This window comes from Miscanthus floridulus, chromosome 4 (genome assembly GCF_019320115.1).
Source record: "Miscanthus floridulus cultivar M001 chromosome 4, ASM1932011v1, whole genome shotgun sequence".
NCBI classification, from domain to species: domain Eukaryota; kingdom Viridiplantae; phylum Streptophyta; class Magnoliopsida; order Poales; family Poaceae; genus Miscanthus; species Miscanthus floridulus.
Genome location: NC_089583.1, coordinates 25,776,411 through 25,795,273, shown reverse-complemented (window position 1 = coordinate 25,795,273; position 18,863 = coordinate 25,776,411). Strand labels below are relative to the sequence as shown.

Genomic DNA, 18,863 nt, shown 5'->3' with positions numbered 1-18,863 from the left:
CAGGCTGGTGGAACCTACAAGAAGACAAAAGAGGTTTGCTAGTAGGTGCCTGCTGAGTTGCATGGAGCCATCGCCGTGTTCGGCTGGGGCCGGCGGGCTGGCCAGCCCCCATCACATAAATACTGTTTTAATAAATCAGGCAGCAGTATTTCTCTCTCACATAAATGAATCAGCAATAATACGAACCAGTCAACTGAATAGGTCCTCGTTTTTCCTTTTTTTCGTTTCTTAAAACTGTCTCCAATGACCGTGACCTAAAATATAAGAGTCATTTATTCTTTGGATAGCGCTATAGACAAAGGGTTTAATACCTATTTTTTGTCTTCTCTAATAATAAAATCTAAAAGACAACCCTTTCTGTAAATAGGTTTTTAGGACCGAGGATACTTAGATTTAGGTTATGTCTCTCCCAACATCTAAAATAGATGTTTTATATAGGTACTTTGTTAGAGGTTATATGTATTATATCGAAGACCTATTTTAAATTTGAGTTTAGCAATCGGTCGGCCAAAGTAACACGTCCCCGCTCCCCACTGCCTACCAAGCTACAAAGGTGACTGAAACGTGTTTCGCTGGCCTTGTGGGTCCAATGCTGTCTGCGCTCGCTCGGATTATGCTAAGGGACCGTCCCGTTTGGTTCTAGCATGTTTCATTATATTTTGTGTCCTTATGTTAAAAATCCACAAAAATCTAATATGTTTAGATGAAATTTTAGGATTTTGAGATTTTTTTATGCGGGTTCTAAAAATCATATAAGAAGGTTCCGTTTGGTTTCTAGGAGATTTTTAGAATCTAGATAAGAAAATATAGCGTATTTTATTGGATTCGGTGTTTGTGTGTTAAGATCCACTAAAATCTAAGCGTCTGTTTGAGTCCTCCGGATTCTACTATCCAGATAAACAAAATCCACATAGCTTCCAAACAGAAGAGATAATTTGAGGCATGCAAAAAAATCTGAACCCAAGATTGTAACAATCCCATAGTTCACCCGAGCCTAGATAATATGTGATACTCCTCCCTTCCAACGCATGAAAAGATGTTTTGCCCTCACCTTGTCCTCTTTCTTTCATCATGCTCTGGGTATTATGGACAATATACCCATTCTAACAACCATAATTCCGATCTAGAATCCTAAGATCCAAACATCATATATTTTTATTATCTAAAATCTGGATTCTAGAAATCCTACAAAGAATCTGATTCCTATAATCTCTAGGGGATGTAATCCGGACCTTAGGTACGCAAAAATGATGTTCTATATGTGCAAATCATCTTCACGAGAGGAACACAATGGCGAAGTCTAATTTACAATTTGAGCAAGTTGGAAAACAGACCGGCCCAGATTGATTTATGTTGTTTGAAGTGAAATCTTCCCCAAAATTGACAACACAAGAGACAAGTAATACAAACAGCTTTGTTGTTAGTTTGGCTGTAAAAAATATATCATTATTTAAGTCACTAAAGTGCATCTGGACTTGGTGATCAACACTAAACACATCTTTGTAGCTACTTGTGTTGCTAGTTGCAAGAAAAATTACACAACTAATATTTATGTGCTTGCAACATTTAGGTCAATGGACATATTCACAAATAAATCACAAGGTGTCCACAAGTCGAAGCAAATAAACAATAATATTGCTCGTCAGTAAAATATGATGGCTCTTACAACCAAGTTCACATGTCGTCAGATAGACTAAGGACACACGCAAACTTAAAAGCTTAAAAGGAATAAAACATGGTCTACAATGCAACTAAAACTCCATAAATGAAGGCTACTATCGTGAGCAGCTATTACACTAATGACTTAGAAATAAATCTAGCATCCACAGTTTACTAATTTATTTAGCCACATCTCCTTATAACCAGCAGTTGTCGATGATACTCAGGTCTAGGAAGGCACCTATAAGAAATTGACCAGTATGTTAACAAGTGTGGTACAACCAACAATAATAAGCCTAATGAATTGGGATCGAGCCGTAGCTCGAGCGGTAACGCTCTAGGTGGAGGAGCGGATGGTCGTGGGTTTGAGCTCTGCTTGACTCACAATTTCCACCAGGGTTTTCTCTCATATTAACGGTGTAGCCTCTCTCGTGTGAAGCCACAAAGGGATAGCGGTGCGCCCGTCACCTATGGAGTCTTGGATGGTTTCGGTGATCTCTTTAAGGACGCGATCTTCGAATCTATGTGTAGCTGTAGAATCTGTTTGTGTACATGGGTATGAGTGAGGTGTACATGTGTTGTGTTGGTGTGTCTATTCATGAACAGATACTACAGTTGTACTTAGATGCGAGGCGTAAAAAAAACCCTAATGAATTGTTATATCTTACATGTAAAAGAAAGAGGACATTGCAGGCACACTAATTATTTCTCCTATTAGCAAACTTTTGCCAAATACTCCCTCTCTTCCAAATTATAAGTCACTTTGACTTTTTTGGTACATCCATTTTACTATGTATCTAGATATAATAATAATATATCTAGATACATAGTAAAATGGATGAACCAAAAAAGTTAAAGCGACTTATAATTTAAAATAGAGGGAGTATGTTTAATTAAGTCTTCTTTTTCAGTTGGGTATGCGTTGGTTGATGATGGATATCGGTTCTTCTACGTAAAATTTCAGAGAAATTTGGGCCACCACCCTTTTGTACTTTTGGAGGTAGAGCAATTGATGATCTAATTTTTTTTGAAACGAATTGATGATCCAATTTCACCATCCTTTTCATTTGTGGAGTATGACACAAGCTTTCATTATTCTTCCAATGCTCCTCCTTTTCCACAGTGTGATGGACGATCCCCCACCCAATCCTGCGTGCACCACTCATCACTGCCCGCTCACTCATCTAGTCATCTCTCCTCCCCCGCCACCCCGCCAGCAATGGCCTTGTGCGCCGCCGCGGCCTCCACATCCACGGCCTTCGCGTCGAGCCGTCTGTCGGCCTCCACCACGCGGCCGCGGGGCCCCTCCTCGACGTCGCTGCCGTCCTTCGTCGGCGCGTTCCCGCGCGCTGTCGCCACGAGGAGGAGGCGGCGCGCGGCGGCGCCGGCGGCGGCCCGACGGGCGGGCATCACGGTGCGCGCGGAGGCCAAGAAGAAGAGCGTGCTGATCGTGAACACCAACAGCGGCGGGCACGCCGTCATCGGGTTCTACTTCGCCAAGGAGCTGCTCGCCGCCGGGCACGCCGTCACCGTGCTCACCGTCGGCGACGAGGGATCCGACAAGATGAAGAAGCCCCCGTTCTCTCGCTTCTCGGTAACCTGACCTCTGCGGCGTCGGTGATATGTTTGTCGAGCTTCCGATGGACAACTGTTTGTTCGCGGTGCAGGAGCTGACGAGCGCCGGCGGGAAGACGGTGTGGGGTGACCCGGCGGACGTCGGCGCGGCCGTGGGAGGCGCGTCGTTCGATGTCGTCCTCGACAACAACGGCAAGGACCTCGACGCCGTCAAGTACGTACGACGTTCTCCTCCTGACTCTGCTTTTCCGCCCCGGTGTCATTCGCTTCACGACGCAGACATGGTGACTGTGCGTGCGTGCGTGCGCAGGCCGGTGGCGGACTGGGCGAAGTCGGCCGGCGTGGGGCAGTTCCTGTTCATCAGCAGCGCCGGCATCTACAAGCCGACGGAGGAGCCGCCGCACGTCGAGGGGGTAATGCACGCCCACGCGCTCAGCCTCAGCGTGACACACGAGCAGAGTCAGAATGGATGGACCTTTCGTGACTGACTGACTGACTACCAAATAAACAATGGCGCACGCAGGACGCCGTGAAGGAGAGCGCCGGCCACGTCGGCGTGGAGAAGTACATCGCGGAGCAGTTCGGCAGCTGGGCGTCGTTCCGGCCGCAGTACATGATCGGCTCCGGCAACAACAAGGACTGCGAGGAGTGGTTCTTCGACAGTAATAACAATCAGCAACACGTCACTCGATTCAGTTCAGTTTTTTTTCTCTCTCTTCTCCGACTCCGACGATCTCCAATTGCAGGGATCGTGCGGAATCGGCCGGTGCCGATGCCGGGGAACGGGATGCAGCTGACCAACATCGCGCACGTCCGTGACCTGTCGCGCATGCTGTCGCTGGCCGTGGAGAAGCCCGGCGCGGCGGCCGGCAAGATCTTCAACTGCGTGTCGGACCGCGCCGTGACGCTGAGCGGCATGGCGAAGCTGTGCGCGGCGGCCGCGGGCGTCGCCGCCGTGGAGGTCGTCCTCTACGACCCCGCCGCCGCCGGCGTCGACGCAAAGAAGGCCTTCCCCTTCCGCAACATGGTAACTAATAAGCGATTTCTAGCGTCTATTTTTCACTCACCACGACGGCGTCTGAACTGTTCCGCGCGCGGTAGCATTTCTACTCGGAGCCCCGGGCGGCGAAGGAGGCGCTGGGGTGGAGGAGCAGCACCAACCTGCCGGAGGACCTCAAGGAGCGGTACGCCGAGTACGCCGCCAGCGGCCGCGGGGAGAAGACCATGACCTTCGACCTCGACGACAAGATCCTCGCCGCCGTCGGCAAGGCGCCGGCGAGCGTCGCCGTATGATATAAGCTCCGGCGGGCACCGGCTGCAGCGCCACACCGTACCGTCGTCGTCGTATATAATAAAGGGGCCAAATTTTGTTGATCTACGCCAACACCTCTTCTTGCCATGCACGTCGCAAACGGAGCTACAAAATACGACAAACATTTTTTTGGCCTTGCTTTGCTTTGTACAAGGACGAATGAAGAGAGGGAATATGTTTGTTTGTCCATGACTGTTTGTTTGTGGAATGTGGATGGGCAGATGTCTGCAGATAGATAGGGTCTCGTGCGGGTCCACATACAACAACGGGGTGGTGTCGCAGATGGCTAGCGCGTAGGTCTCATAGCTGAAATGCGACGACCCTCTCTCACCCCAGCCAGAGCGATGACAGATTGATTCCTGCGCTCACCGTGGTTGGTTGGGTCCATCACTACAGACGATATGGCGCGCATCTGAGCTCAGCTTTTTTTTAATTGTTTTTCGTAATTTATATATACACCTATTCAAAAACTTAAAATTTAAATTCGTTACACCACCTCAAAGCTCACAATGTACTTTCTTTCCACATCTATGTTTGTAGAGAAATCTAATTCCGTTGAACTGATTATATGGCAATCTTTTTTTTTTGTGAACAGATTATATGGCAATCTGTGTCTGTGCTTTCCACATTTATGTTTTTAGAGAACTGATTATATGGCAATTCGTGTCAAACATTAGTGCGCTACAGCAGTCCTAATCACAAAACCATCGACTGTTTTCCATAGCCAAGAAGCCATCGAAACTACTTTAGTGCTTCACAAAACCCATAATGTTCTGGCCTCGCTTCGCCACACGAAGCAATTTGCTCCTCGACATAAGAAACTCATCCGGCCCAGGCATCCATCCAATCATCAGCCAATCATTTCTTCCTCTCTTCTCTCGATCCCTCGCTTCATCAGCAAAATCCTCTCCCTCTGTCTGGAAGATAATACAATTATGAGATCCGTACCGATTAAAGTAACTAAAATTTAATCGAGTTTATAGTTAATAATATTAGCATTTATATCTTCAAACAAAATTTATTATAAAAATATATTCTATAACTAATCTAACGATACTTATTTTATATCATAAATGATAGTGGTTTTTTATATAAATTTGATCAAAGTTCAAACCGTTTAACTTATCGAAAAGCGAGAATTGCATTCTTTCCAAGATAAAGGGAGTATATGACAACATCTTTAATGCTATGGAAACAATAGGTTGCGAGTGCCCTTATTACTCCTACATCTAAACTTCGTCATTTCACATCTATACTTTGTTACAAATACATGGACAAAAACTAAATAGAACAAGATACAAACTATAGGCACTTAAACTTCTAATTTCCTACATCAATCCTCCAACTGCATCCACCCTGAAATCTATCCCCAAAGATTTTGGACGGGCATCAAGCTTCAAGCTGTACGACGTAACCCATGCCCATCTCCACTGCAGCATCAATTCCTGCTTCCCAAGCTTTACTTATGTATTTATTTCAAATAAAAGCTTTTACTTATGTAAAACGGCAGTGCAAGCATCCGAACGTCGAACAGATGCCCACACTGCACTCCCATTTCTCGGGCTAACGCGCCCCGCCCAAGCCTGGATTTCGCGCGTCCACACGGAGCCTGCGTCACCCGAAGGACGCTCGGGCTACCTGACCGCACGTAGGGACCGCTGAAAGGTCCTAATATGGCTAGAGGAGGGGTGAATAGCCTATTTAAAAAATCTACAAATCAAGTAAAGCAATTTAATTAGTATGACAAATAGCAAAATACAAACTTGCTCTAGCTCTATAAGGGTTGCAAGCTACCTATCCAATAATTCTAGTTGTAAAGATTACTAGGCACACAATTTACAATGTTACTACTCACTGAGAGCTCTCAATCTTGCTACTCTAAAGAGCTCCACTAGATAAACTTAAAATAACAAAGCAAGCTCTCAATTCTAATTACACTAAAGAGCTTGTCACAACTAGTTTGCAAGAATATAAATGAGTGAGTAGGGTGATTATATCGTCGTGTAGAGAAGTGAACCAATCACAAGATGAATACTAAATCAATCACCGAGAGAATACCAAAGGGCAAGAGACAACCAATTTTTCTCCCGAGGTTCACGTGCTTGCCGGCACGCTAGTCCCCGTTGTGTCGACCAACACTTGGTGGTTCGGCGACTAAGAGGTGTTGCACGAACCTCGTCCACACAATTGGACACCGCAAGAACCTACCCACAAGTGAGGTAACTCAATGACATGAGCAATCCACTAGAGTTACCTTTTGGCTCTCCAACAGAGAAGCCACAAGACCCCTCACAATTACCACGATCGGAGCCGGAGACAATCACCAACCTCCGCTCAACGATCCTCGCTGCTCCAAGCCGTCTAGGTGGTGGCAACCACCAAGAGTAACAAGTGAATCCCGCAGCGAAACACGAATGTCAAGTGCCACTAGATGCAATCACTCAAGCAATGCACTTAGATTCTCTCCCAATCTCACAATAATGATGAAACAATGATAGAGAAGAGTGGGAGGGCTTTGGCTAAGCTCACAAGGTTGCTATGTCAATGCAAATGGCCAAGGGTGTGAGCTTGAACTAGCCATGGGGCTTAAATAGAAGCCCACACGAAATAGATTCGTTGTACCCCTTCACTGGGCACTGATCAGGGTGACCGAACGCTCCGGTCGGATCGACCGGATGCTGGCCCCAGTGTCCGGTCGCCCGATGACAGACACGTGTCCCTCTACGTTCAACCACAGCCAGACGATCTCAACGGTTGAGACATGACCGGACGCTGCGGCAGAAGTGACCGGACGCTGAACCCCCAGCGTCCGGTCGTTTATAGTAAGCTCCTAGAGACGGCAAATCTTGACCGGACGTGTTCGGTCGACCTTGACTGGACGCAGCCAGCGTTCGGTCAGTCTCCTTGATCTCGGTAATGCTACATCGGCTCTGACCGGACGCTGCCTTCTAGCGTCCGGTCAGTCCGAGACCCAGCATCCGGTCACAAGACCGACGCCAGGTCTTCACTGCCACGCCTGACCGGACACGCCGGTCCCCTGAGACCAGCGTCCGGTCACTTTGTGAAACAGCGAGACTGACCTTCTTTTATCTCTATCTTCTTCACCCTTGCTCAAATGTGCCAACCACCAAGTGTATCACCTTGTGCACATGTGTCAGCATATTTTCACAAATATTTTTAAGGGTGTTAGCATTTCACTAGATCCTAAATGCATATACAATGAATTAGAGCATCTAGTGGCACTTTGATAACCGTATTTCGATACGAGTTTCATTCCTCTTAATAGTACGGCTATCAATCCTAAATGTGATCATACTCACTAAGTGTCTTGATCACTAAAACAAAATGGCTCTTATAATTTATACCTTTGCCTTGAGCCTTTTGTTTTTCTCTTTCTTCTTTTCCGAGTTTAAGCATTTGATCATCACCAAGCCATCACCATTGTCATGATCTTCACCTTTGCTTCATCACTTGGAGTAGTGCTACCTATCTCATGATCACCTTGATAAACTAGGTTAGCACTTAAGGTTTCATCAATTAACCAAAACCAAACTAGAGCTTTCAATCTCCCCTTTTTGGTAATTGATGACAACCCTTACACAAAGATATGAATTAAAGTTCAATTGAATCCATGTTGCTTGCCCAAGCATATTTACCATGTGTAAAGGATTATGGAAAAGTTTCATGAATTCCAAATGGTAGCAATTGCTCTCCCTACATATGTGCTAAGAGTTTGAATTGTAGCTTCCACATATGCTTAGATAAGAAATATAGGAGACAATTTCTACCAAATGATGCTAAGGTATAAGAGATGGATCTTTGAAGCGTGATACCAATCGGAGTGCACCAATATACCATCCTTAGCACCATTAGTAACTAGACATACACAAAAACTAGAATACCACGTGAGATCAACATTAGAAGTACGGGTCTAGTTTCCATAAGAAGAGCATAATTCTAGTTACTTTAGCTCAATATCACTTGGAAACTCTTGAGATGAAATCATTAGATAACCTATGCATGCTAGATTTTCATTTCATCATTCCAATCTTACAATTAGCATACACCACACAAGCATGAATATTGAACTTTAAAACTTGTGCCACGTAAGCAAACATATGTAATGCACATTCAAATGCACCATACAAGTTCATGAGCTTGCTCCCCATATTTGTATGCTCAAAATTTTAATTGATCCCCTTCCTTTGTCATATCTTATCTCTCCCCCTTTGTTCCTTTATTGTCTTTTCACTATCTTTGTACACTATTTCTCCCCCTTTATCATCAATGACCATAAAGGCGTAAAGTATAGATAGGTTAGGATTATCAATGTCAACAATTTGCACAAAAGGTGAGCTCAAATTATAGATTGGTTGGGGAGAAACCATGTGAAATGAGGATCATTTTTCTAATTTGGTTCAATCTAGATTACTTGCAAAAGATATTTAGCTCGGTTTGATCCAAGGACAAGCTTCTTCACACCTCTAAATAAGGGTTATCTTGTACCATGTTGAGTTAAACACTTGTAGCTTATTTTCTAGATCAAACACTAGTTTTACAAGCCCACAAACATGTCATATGCTACCACTAGATCATTTCAAACATACAGGCAATAGTGGTACCATACAAGCATCAAATTCATTTGTTTTCATGACTGAGCCTATTCAAATGTGAAATATATCTAGATACACTAAACATGTCCTCAGCAAGGATGTATGCCATGTCAATCAACTTTTACCTTGAATTGCTTGAAGGAGAGGCATGTCATATAAATTGGGGGATGCATCAACACATATTGGAGAAGTCAAGTATGTTCAATTCATTCCTTAGCTTGCAAAACCTCTTTTCATCAAGTGGCTTGGTGAAGATATCGGCAAGTTGATCTTCGGTGCCCACACTCTCAATGCAAATGTCCCCTTTTTGTTGGTGATCTCTTATAAAATGATGGCGGACATCAATATGCTTTGTTTTTGAATGTTGAACCGGGTTATTGGTGAGCTTTACGACACTTTCATTGTCACATAGCAATGGCGTTTGCTTGAATTTGATTCCAAAGTCACTCAAAGTAGCCTTCATCCAAAGTAATTAAGCACAACAACTACTGGATGAAATGTACTCCGCTTCGGTGGTTGAAAGTGCTACACTATTTTGCTTCTTTGATGACCAAGACACAAGTGATCTTTCTAATAGTTGACATGTGCCCGATGTGCTCTTTCTCTCAACTTTGCATCCCGCATAATCGGAGTCCGAATATCCAATTAACTCAAATCTTGCTCCTTTGGGATACCACAATCCAATATTTTGTGTATGCTTTAAGTACCTCAATATTCTCTTTGTTGCCTTCAAATGACTTTCTCTTGGTGAGGCTTAAAATCTAGCACACATACATACACTAAACATCACATTCGGCCTTGATGCGGTCACATAGAGTAGGCTTCCAATCATAGACCAATACATCTTTTGATTCACCATGTTGCCACTAGCATCACTATCCAAGCTTCCACTTGTCCTCATTGGTGTACTAATAGCTTTACTATCATCCATTCCAAACTTCTTGAGCATGTCCTTGATATACTTGCCTTGACTCACAAATGTACCATTCTTCATTTGTATGATTTGAAGACCAAGGAAGTAGCTAAGCTCTCCAATCATGGACATCTCAAACTCACTTGCCATCATCTTGCCAAACTCCTTACAAAAATCTTGATTTGTTGACCCAAATATGATATCATCAACATAGATTTGTATTACAAATAAGTTATTTCTAAGCTTCTTGGTGAATAGAGTGGTGTCAACCTTTTCCATTTTGAATCCCTTAGAGAGTAGGAAATTCCTCAATCTCTCATACCATGCTCTTGATGCTTGTTTCAATCCATACAAAGCCTTTCTCAACTTATACACATGGTTAGGTTTCTTTTCATCCTCAAAACCAGGAGGTTGCTCAACATACACAAGCTCATTGATGTACCTATTGAGAAATACACTCTTCACATCTATTTGGTACAACTTGATGTTGTGGGCATAAGCATAGGCTAACAAGATCCTAATTGCTTCCAATCTTGCAACCGGGGCATATGTTTCTCCAAAGTCAAGACCTTCAACTTGAGTGTAACCTTGAGCCACTAATCTTGCTTTGTTCCTTATTACTATCCCATCTTGATCTTGCTTGTTCTGAAAGACCCACTTGGTTCCAATCACATTATGATCCTTAGGCCTCATAACTAACTCTCATACTTAATTTCTTGTAAAGTTGTTTAGCTCTTCATGCATAGCATTGACCCAATTAATATCCTTCAAAGCTTCATCTATCTTCTTAGGTTCAATGGATGACACAAATAAGAAATGCTCACAAAATGAAGCTAATCTTGATCTAGTTTACACACCTCTTAAAATATCACCAATGATAATGTCCAAGGGATGATCTCTTATAATATTGGTTGGTTGAAGCACTTGCACTTGATTGCTTGCATTTGATAGATCACTTGGTTGAGATGATGAACTAGCCATTTGTTGTTGATCTTGCACTTTGTCATCACTAGTTCTTGCTTGAACTTGATCATGAGAACCACTAGCTTGCATATTTGAGTTAGAGAGCACTTGATTCTTGTCATCTTCAACATCAATCACCTCTCTAGGCCTTATATCACCAATGTTCATGTTCTTCATTGCATTGACCAATTGAGTGCCTCTTATATCATCTAGATTCTCATCTTCCTCTTGGGAACCATTTGTTTCATCAAACTCCACATCATGAACCTCCTCAAAAGTACCACTAGCCAAATTCCAAACTCTATAAGCCTTGCTAGTAGTAGAGTAACCAAGCAAGAAACCTTTATCACATTTCTTTTCAAACTTTCTCAATCTAGTGCCTTTCTTCAATATGTAGCTTTTACAACCAAAAACCCAAAAAGTATGCTATGTTGGGCTTTCTTCCATTCAAAAGCTCATAAGGTGTCTTCTCCATCATGGGGTGACAATAGAGTCGGTTGCTATAATAGCAAGCCATGTTGATTGCTTTGGCCCAAAATGAATGACTCACACTGTACTAACTCAACATTGATCTTTCCATGTCAATCAAGGTTCTATTCTTTCTTTCAACTAAGCCATTTGATTGAGGAGTGTACTTGGCCGAGAATTGATGTCTAATTCCAAATTTATCACATAACTCATCAATTCTAGTGTTCTTGAATTCACTACCATTATCACTTCTAACTTTCTTGATGGTTGTTTCAAACTCATTATGAATGCCCTTGACAAAAGATTTGAATGTTGCAAACACATCACTCTTGTCAACAAGAAAGAATACCCATGTGTATCTAGTGAAATCATCCACAATCATAAATCCATATTTGTTTCCACCAATGCTTATGTATGTGGTTGGTCCAAATAAGTCCATGTGCATCAACTCAAATGCCTTAGATGTGCTCATCATGCTCTTCTTAGAATTTGTGTTACCAACTTGTTTTCTGGCTTGACATGCACTACATAGCTTATCCTTCTCAAATGTGACATCTTTCAAGCCTCTAACTAAGTCATGCTTAGTCAACTTGTTCAATTGTTTCATTCCAACATGACCAAGCCTTCTATGCCATAACCAACCCATGCTAGACTTAGTGATCAAACATGTTGTCAATTGAGCTTCTCTAGCATTGAAATCAACCAAGTATAGATTTTCATATCTAAAACCTTTGAATATCAAGTTAGAGCCATCTACACTTATAATCTCTACATCATCCACACCAAATATGCATTTGAAACCATGATCACACAATTGAGCTACCGACAAAAGGTTGAAGTTCAAGCTCTGTACTAGTAGCACATTGGAAATGCTCAAGTCATTGGATATTGCAATCTTACCAAGCCCTTTGACCTTGCCTTTGCCATTGTCACCAAATGTGATACTATCAATCCCATTGCTCTTGTTTTTATTGATTGAATTAAATATTCTTGGATCACTGGTCATGTGTTGTGTGCACCCACTATCAAGCACCCAATGCCTTCCTCCGGCTTTATAATTGACCTACAAAAGAAGATCAATTCTTTTAGGTACCCAAACTTGCTTGGGTCCTTGAAGGTTAGTTACCAAGGTCTTTGGCACCCAAATGACCTTCTTCTTTGGGCCCACAATTGGTGTACCAATAAACTTAACCTTCACACCATTGGCACCCTTAACAAGCATGTAACAAGAATCAAATTAATCTAATTGAGGATACATTAGGTTGCTTGTTCTTGTTAGTCTTGTAATATTGCTCTATACGCCCAACTTGCTTGCATCTATTGCAAAACCGACCATTGCTCTTCACAAAGCTAACTTTGGGAGTGACAAAGGCCGCCTTGCCTTTCTTGGGGGTATAGCCTAATCCCTTTTTGTTGAGAGAAAACCTTTGGTTACCCAAGCGCTTTAGCAAGCGGGCATCTCCACCATAGGCATTGCCTAAAGCACGAGTGAGCTCATTCACCTCCTTCTTGAGGGTATCATTTTCCACCATTAGTGAGGCATCACAAGTGAGACCATCACTCAAAGGTGAAGTAGAAGTAATAGTGCTACAAGAAGTGTTAGTGGGAGCAACTATAATGGGCTTATAAAAAAAATTATCAATAAGATCACATGTTAGTCCCACATCACATGATACAATCACTTGCTCCTTCTTGACTTGCTCGACGAGAGAGGAGTAAGCTTTTTCAAGCTTAGAGTGAGCTTTACCAAGCTTCTCATGGGCTTCCATTAGCCTCTCATGAGTGGCATTGAGCTCATTAAGAGATTGCTCAAGAAATTTGACTTTCTTGTTCAATTCTTTGCACTTCTTTCTCTTTATCTCAAAGCAAGTGTGCACTTGCTCACATATGTCCATGAGCTCCTCCTTGGAGTACTCTTCGTCATCATCATCACTCCTACAAGCATCACTTTCATATTTATCATCATCACTCACATCATATTTTATGTTGGTAGGCTTTGCCATGAGGCATGTCAATAAAGTGTCGAAGATGGAGGGCTTGTTGTTGATGGCGATGCTTGCTAGTGCTTTCTTGATAGATTTCTTGTCATCATCACTAGAGTCATCGCTATCCGAAGAGCCATCACTATCCCAAGTGACCACATAGCCTCCACCCTTCTTCTTCTTTTGGAAGGTCATTCTCTTCTCCTTCTTCTCCTTCTTTTCTTTCTTATCCTTCTTGTGCTTCTTCTTCTCATCCTCATCATTTTCACTATTGTAGGGATAATTTGCTACAACATGATCGGGACTCTTGTAATTGTAGCATCTTCTCACATATTCTTTGCTTTTGGTGTGATCTCTTCTCTTTCTTGCACTATTGTAGGGACAATTTGCTACAACGTGATCGGGCCGTAGAGCAGGAGCAGCGGGGCGCCCAACGGAGCAGGAGCAGGCGGGGTCACCGTCGACGTGCGGAGTAGAGCGGAGCAAGTCTCTCGTCTCCTTCTCCTTTTCTTATCCAACAGGAGCGCAATAGAAGAGACGGACGCATATACTATAATAAAAAAAACGAGTGGGTGCAAAGCAAAGGTTTATTGGGCTGGTATACATGACCACGAAAGGGGTGTTCGGACGGACGAACGCCCTATACGTAGCATCGTGACCAACTTTAGTTCAGATCACATAATCACATAACCACTACTACAGAATTGGACATTATTGCCGGCCTCGTCACTGCCGGATTTTGACAATTTGATGATTTTTTATATATTTGAATTTTGAATTTTGAATTTCAAAAAATGGCAACTTCAAACGTCATTTTGGAATACTAAATGATTTCAACTGAAAAAGTCACGAGCATAGAAGTTGTAGAACTTATCAAGATTTATAACTTTTTTTTTGATCATTTCTTCATCTGATAAAGTGGTAGTAACAATGTTCATAAATGTTACATATCCCTCTTATAGTTTTATTGTTCACAAAATTTACATATCTCTCTTATAATTTCATAAACTATAAGAAGGATATGTAACATATGTGAACAATGTTACTATCACTATGTCAGATGAGTAAATAATCAAATGACCAAAATAGAAGTTGTAGATCTCGAAAAGTTATAAAACTTTATAGTTGACAACCTTTTAATTTGAAATCATCTGCGTAAGGAAAACTACGTTTGAATTTCTAAAATTTGAGATTCAAATTTTCTAAATGACCTCGGATGGAGAAACTACTAAAATCAAAGTTGTAGATCCCAAAAAGTTACGAAACATTGTAGTTGACAACTTTTTTATTTGAAATCATCTTGTTAAGAAAAACTATGTTTGAATTTTCAAAAATTTGAAATTTGAATTTTTTAAACGACCTCGGATGGACAAACAACAAAAACAAAAGTTATAGATCTCAAAAAGTTATGAAACTTTGTAGTTGACAACTTTTTTTATTTAAAATCATCTTGTCATGGAAAACTACGTTTGAATTTCTTAAATTTGAAATTCAAATTTTATAAACGACCTCAGATGGAGAAACTACCAAAATGAAAGTTGTAAATCTCGAAAAGTATAAAACTTTGTAGTTGACAACTTTTTCATTTGAATTCCTTTAGGGTCCCAAATACTCATTTCAAAATCAGATGAACATAAAATGTCTAGGACAAAATTCTCATTTGGACACAAGCAACTTGTAGGTGGAGTGTTAGGGGCCGAAGAAGCGAAGCAGGAGGTCAGAGGTTCGAGCGTCGGTGGCCACGAAGCGCGCATTTTTTGCACGAAAAATCGAGCGCCGGTGGAACCTCTCCCGGTATTAATTTTTTTTGTATTTTTTCATTGTATTTTTTGGCTTTCCACATCACTGCCGGTTTCACATCAGAGTCGGTTTATAAGAACTGGTAGTGATGTTAACTCCCATCACCGTCGGTATACCACTGTTGGTTCAAAATCCGATAGTGAAGATGTTTTTTCAACTGACAGTGATGTCAAGATCTGGTAGTGAACCCCAAACGCCATAGCCCATATGCAAGGCGCCTTGTGCTCTTGAAAGTACGACTTCAACATGTAAGCACAAAAATACTCCCTTTTCAGCAATGACGCCAGACCCGTTTTGATGCGACCAGACCAATCTATTCTGATACACGTGGATTGACGTGTATATGAATGTATCAAACAAGCCTTTATCTGTGCACAAGTGATTAAGTGATTAGTTAGGTCCACCACATCCGTCTGATTATACAGAAGACAGCACGCACATCTCATCTGAGCTCTGCATAATCTTTTTTCTATTTCAAAAAAAAATCTTTTTTCTATAAAATCAAATTCACCTGCTCATTAAGCACTACTAGTATAATGCTCGTGCTAACGCTATGGCACACTACAAGAGATTGAACCTTCTATGACAATTTTCATATGACAAAGCACTTAATAGTCATAGAAACAATGCATTCATGACAATTTTTCAATGGATGACAAGCGTTTGTGACTAAAATGTGATTTAGTCATAAACAACCGTCACCATGTGCCCTTCCCAACCTTTATGACAATAGCTCATGACGAAAGTGATGGAATGTGATGGTCATAAATTAAAAATCATTTTTTTTGTAAAAAAACACCTTGGTACAACCACGTCGTAGCGTGGGACCCACGTGTAAGTTAAATGTGTCCTAGCTGGACAGGTGGGACCCACGTGTCAGTGGAATGTTAACTACAAAATATTTAGAGTAAATTGCATCCATTATACAACAACTTGTATGGTTGTATCACTTTAGTCCAACAACATGTAAATTGTGCAAACTACTGAATAAACTTGTTAAATGTGTGCGTTTACGATCATATGTATGCCGTGAAGCGTGTTTCCCGGTGGACAAAAAGGGGGCTACGATTTTTGCCGAGGATGGATGGCAATCAGGTGCAAGATCAAACTGTCGAGGCAATTGACATGACACAGAATGCACCAACTAACCTCAGTCAGATAGAACCTCAATAATAATTTCGTGCTTATTCTGTGACTGTAATGAGCTACACACCAGCATGTTACTGGCATAGTATTGTCAATTGTGCCACTGCTACTTTCTAGGAATCATTGAAGTTTGTTCTAAATTTTCGTTTAGATTTGGATTCATCTTAATCTTTGAATTTGTAGGTTCAGTGCTATAATTATTAGTTCAAGTGAATTTAAGCTTTGTTTGATATCTGAATAACCCATAAATAGGATGCCTGAATCTTCAGTTTAAGTGCTCAGAATATTCAGAGGTTTGTTTTCACTTTCCATTTGTGTGTAGTAAGGATTCACTCTGATGATTGGTTTCATTGATTCCGTGGTGATATTAGTAAGTGCTTTATGATCACAAGCATAGCATGTCAGCTCTAAGTCTTTGATTGAGCGCCACAAAGAAAGAGAAGAATGCATCATGAATCTTTCAGGGAAGATAAATAACAGGACTGTGCATGCAAGTTCTGTGGGCTGCAGCGATCCGTGCACAAGCACAAGGAGATGGAACGGCTTCAGTCTTCAGGAATGTCAAATTGTTTAACCCTCTACCTCCTAAAATACGAACACGCTTCAGGAGTTAATGATCGCTACAGTCCACGTAGGTCTCTACCATGGCAAAATACACTCTGTGGCGTACATGACTGTACACGCACACATTTAACAAGTTCATGTATTAGTTTGCACACTTTGCAAGTTGTTGGACTAAAATGATACGACCATACAAGTAGTTGTATGACGAATGCAATTTACTCAAATATTTATAGCCTCTATTGTAAAAAACTTCAAAAAAACCATAAAAAGATTTCAAGGTCTGTCCACTTTTTTTTCAGATTACAAACATCATTTGAAACGATTGTCTTGTTTTTCCCTTTGATTTATGATGATCTGTGACCTGTAATCCTGTATGTGATGACTCAAATTTAACCTATCGCTGCATGTGTTTGCTCAATTACAAATGACAGCTGCGGGCTGACCCGTGTACTGTGCTACTGCAAAGTACTAATTCTTGATTCCCTCCACCACTAACAATTCTTCAGACTGATTAGTGTTAAATGTTAAATGTTCTGCAGTTTCATCACAGTAAAACAGTCTTCTAGTTATCTTTTCTCTCTGTATTGTCTAATTCAGCACTATGACAGAAGCGACAAGTGTTAGATTGATTAGTGTTGTTTCCTGAAATTCTGGATTTGTTATTAGGAGTTGTAGCTTTTTGTGTTCTTTTTTATGCAATAGATCTCCTGAGCTTTCTGTGCAAGGTGACACCATCATGAGCTTTTCGTGTGCGGTTTTATGCAATAGATCTCCTGAAATTGATTGTCCTGAATATGTGAATTATATTTGTGAAACTATGACATCTTATTCTCACTATGAGTTGAAAGTTGCACTTTGTAACTTAGTTATATTTATCATTCTATCATTGTTTTTCAGGAACTTAAAGGTGATACGGGGCAACAACTTGTTAGAAACAAGTCGACCATAATGTTAATGGATATGCAGCAAAAAAAAAAAAAAGTATAGCTAGCTTGGATGGTTGGTGAATGGTCAGATTGATGTATGTCTGCCACTACTAAATGTTGTATGAACCATTAATTATGGAGAAAATGATCTATTTGGATGTCTAATTATCATTGTTATTAAATTGAATGTGTTTTATTATTTGTGACGATTTTGTATATGGGCTTGGGCCATAATATCAGATACAAAGTGGCCTAGAATATTGCTGGGCCTGTACGGCAAAAAACTAAAAAGGCTGAAAACAATTGTGCCCAAAGTGGTCAGTCAGCCCATGGGCTAGTTGGGCTTTATTTGAATTATAATTGTAAAAATTAGCCCATGATATACGGGCTAACTAGGCCAAATTTATTTTTATGACAACTATTTTCGTCATACTACCCATGCCTAGGGATGAAAACGGATCGGATACAGACTGATATCACTGATATTATATTTGTTTCATATTTCTGTCCGGATTTGGATTCGAAGACAGATAGTGTCAACCATGCCAGATAGGATATGATTGAATATCGACATCATAAATATGCAATTTGAGTATTCGGATACGGATACGGTATTGGATGTTAAATATCCGGACTCAGATACAGACATATCAGAACCTCTCTAAACGGATTCGGTCTCGAATACGGTCAGAAAATATCCGTACCGTTTTCACCCCTACCTATGCCACGTCATACACTACGTCAGCACATGGACACTTCATCATCCCATCTAATATATTATGACAAATGTAGTGACAAATACCGTAGTCATAACCTGGTGACAAACGTGCAATGGTCACTAAGATTAGTGACAGTTGGGTCCCTTAGTCACAGAAGGTGTTTTATGACCCACCTTCTATGACCACTGCCATATAGTTACAGAAGGGGTACAATGACAAGAAA

General features: G+C 41.4%; 1 protein-coding gene across 1 annotated transcript; it reads left to right on the top strand.

The window, feature by feature from the left end:
- Nucleotides 1–2,782: 2,782 nt before the first annotated feature.
- On the top strand, nt 2,783–4,735 carry LOC136551190 (chloroplast stem-loop binding protein of 41 kDa a, chloroplastic-like). Its single transcript, XM_066542763.1, has 6 exons — nt 2,783–3,253; nt 3,327–3,448; nt 3,545–3,647; nt 3,758–3,896; nt 3,981–4,261; nt 4,336–4,735. Exons 1-6 carry the CDS (start codon nt 2,879–2,881, stop codon nt 4,525–4,527), a joined length of 1,212 nt encoding a protein of 403 aa, XP_066398860.1. The 5' UTR covers nt 2,783–2,878; the 3' UTR covers nt 4,528–4,735.
- Nucleotides 4,736–18,863: the final 14,128 nt, after the last annotated feature.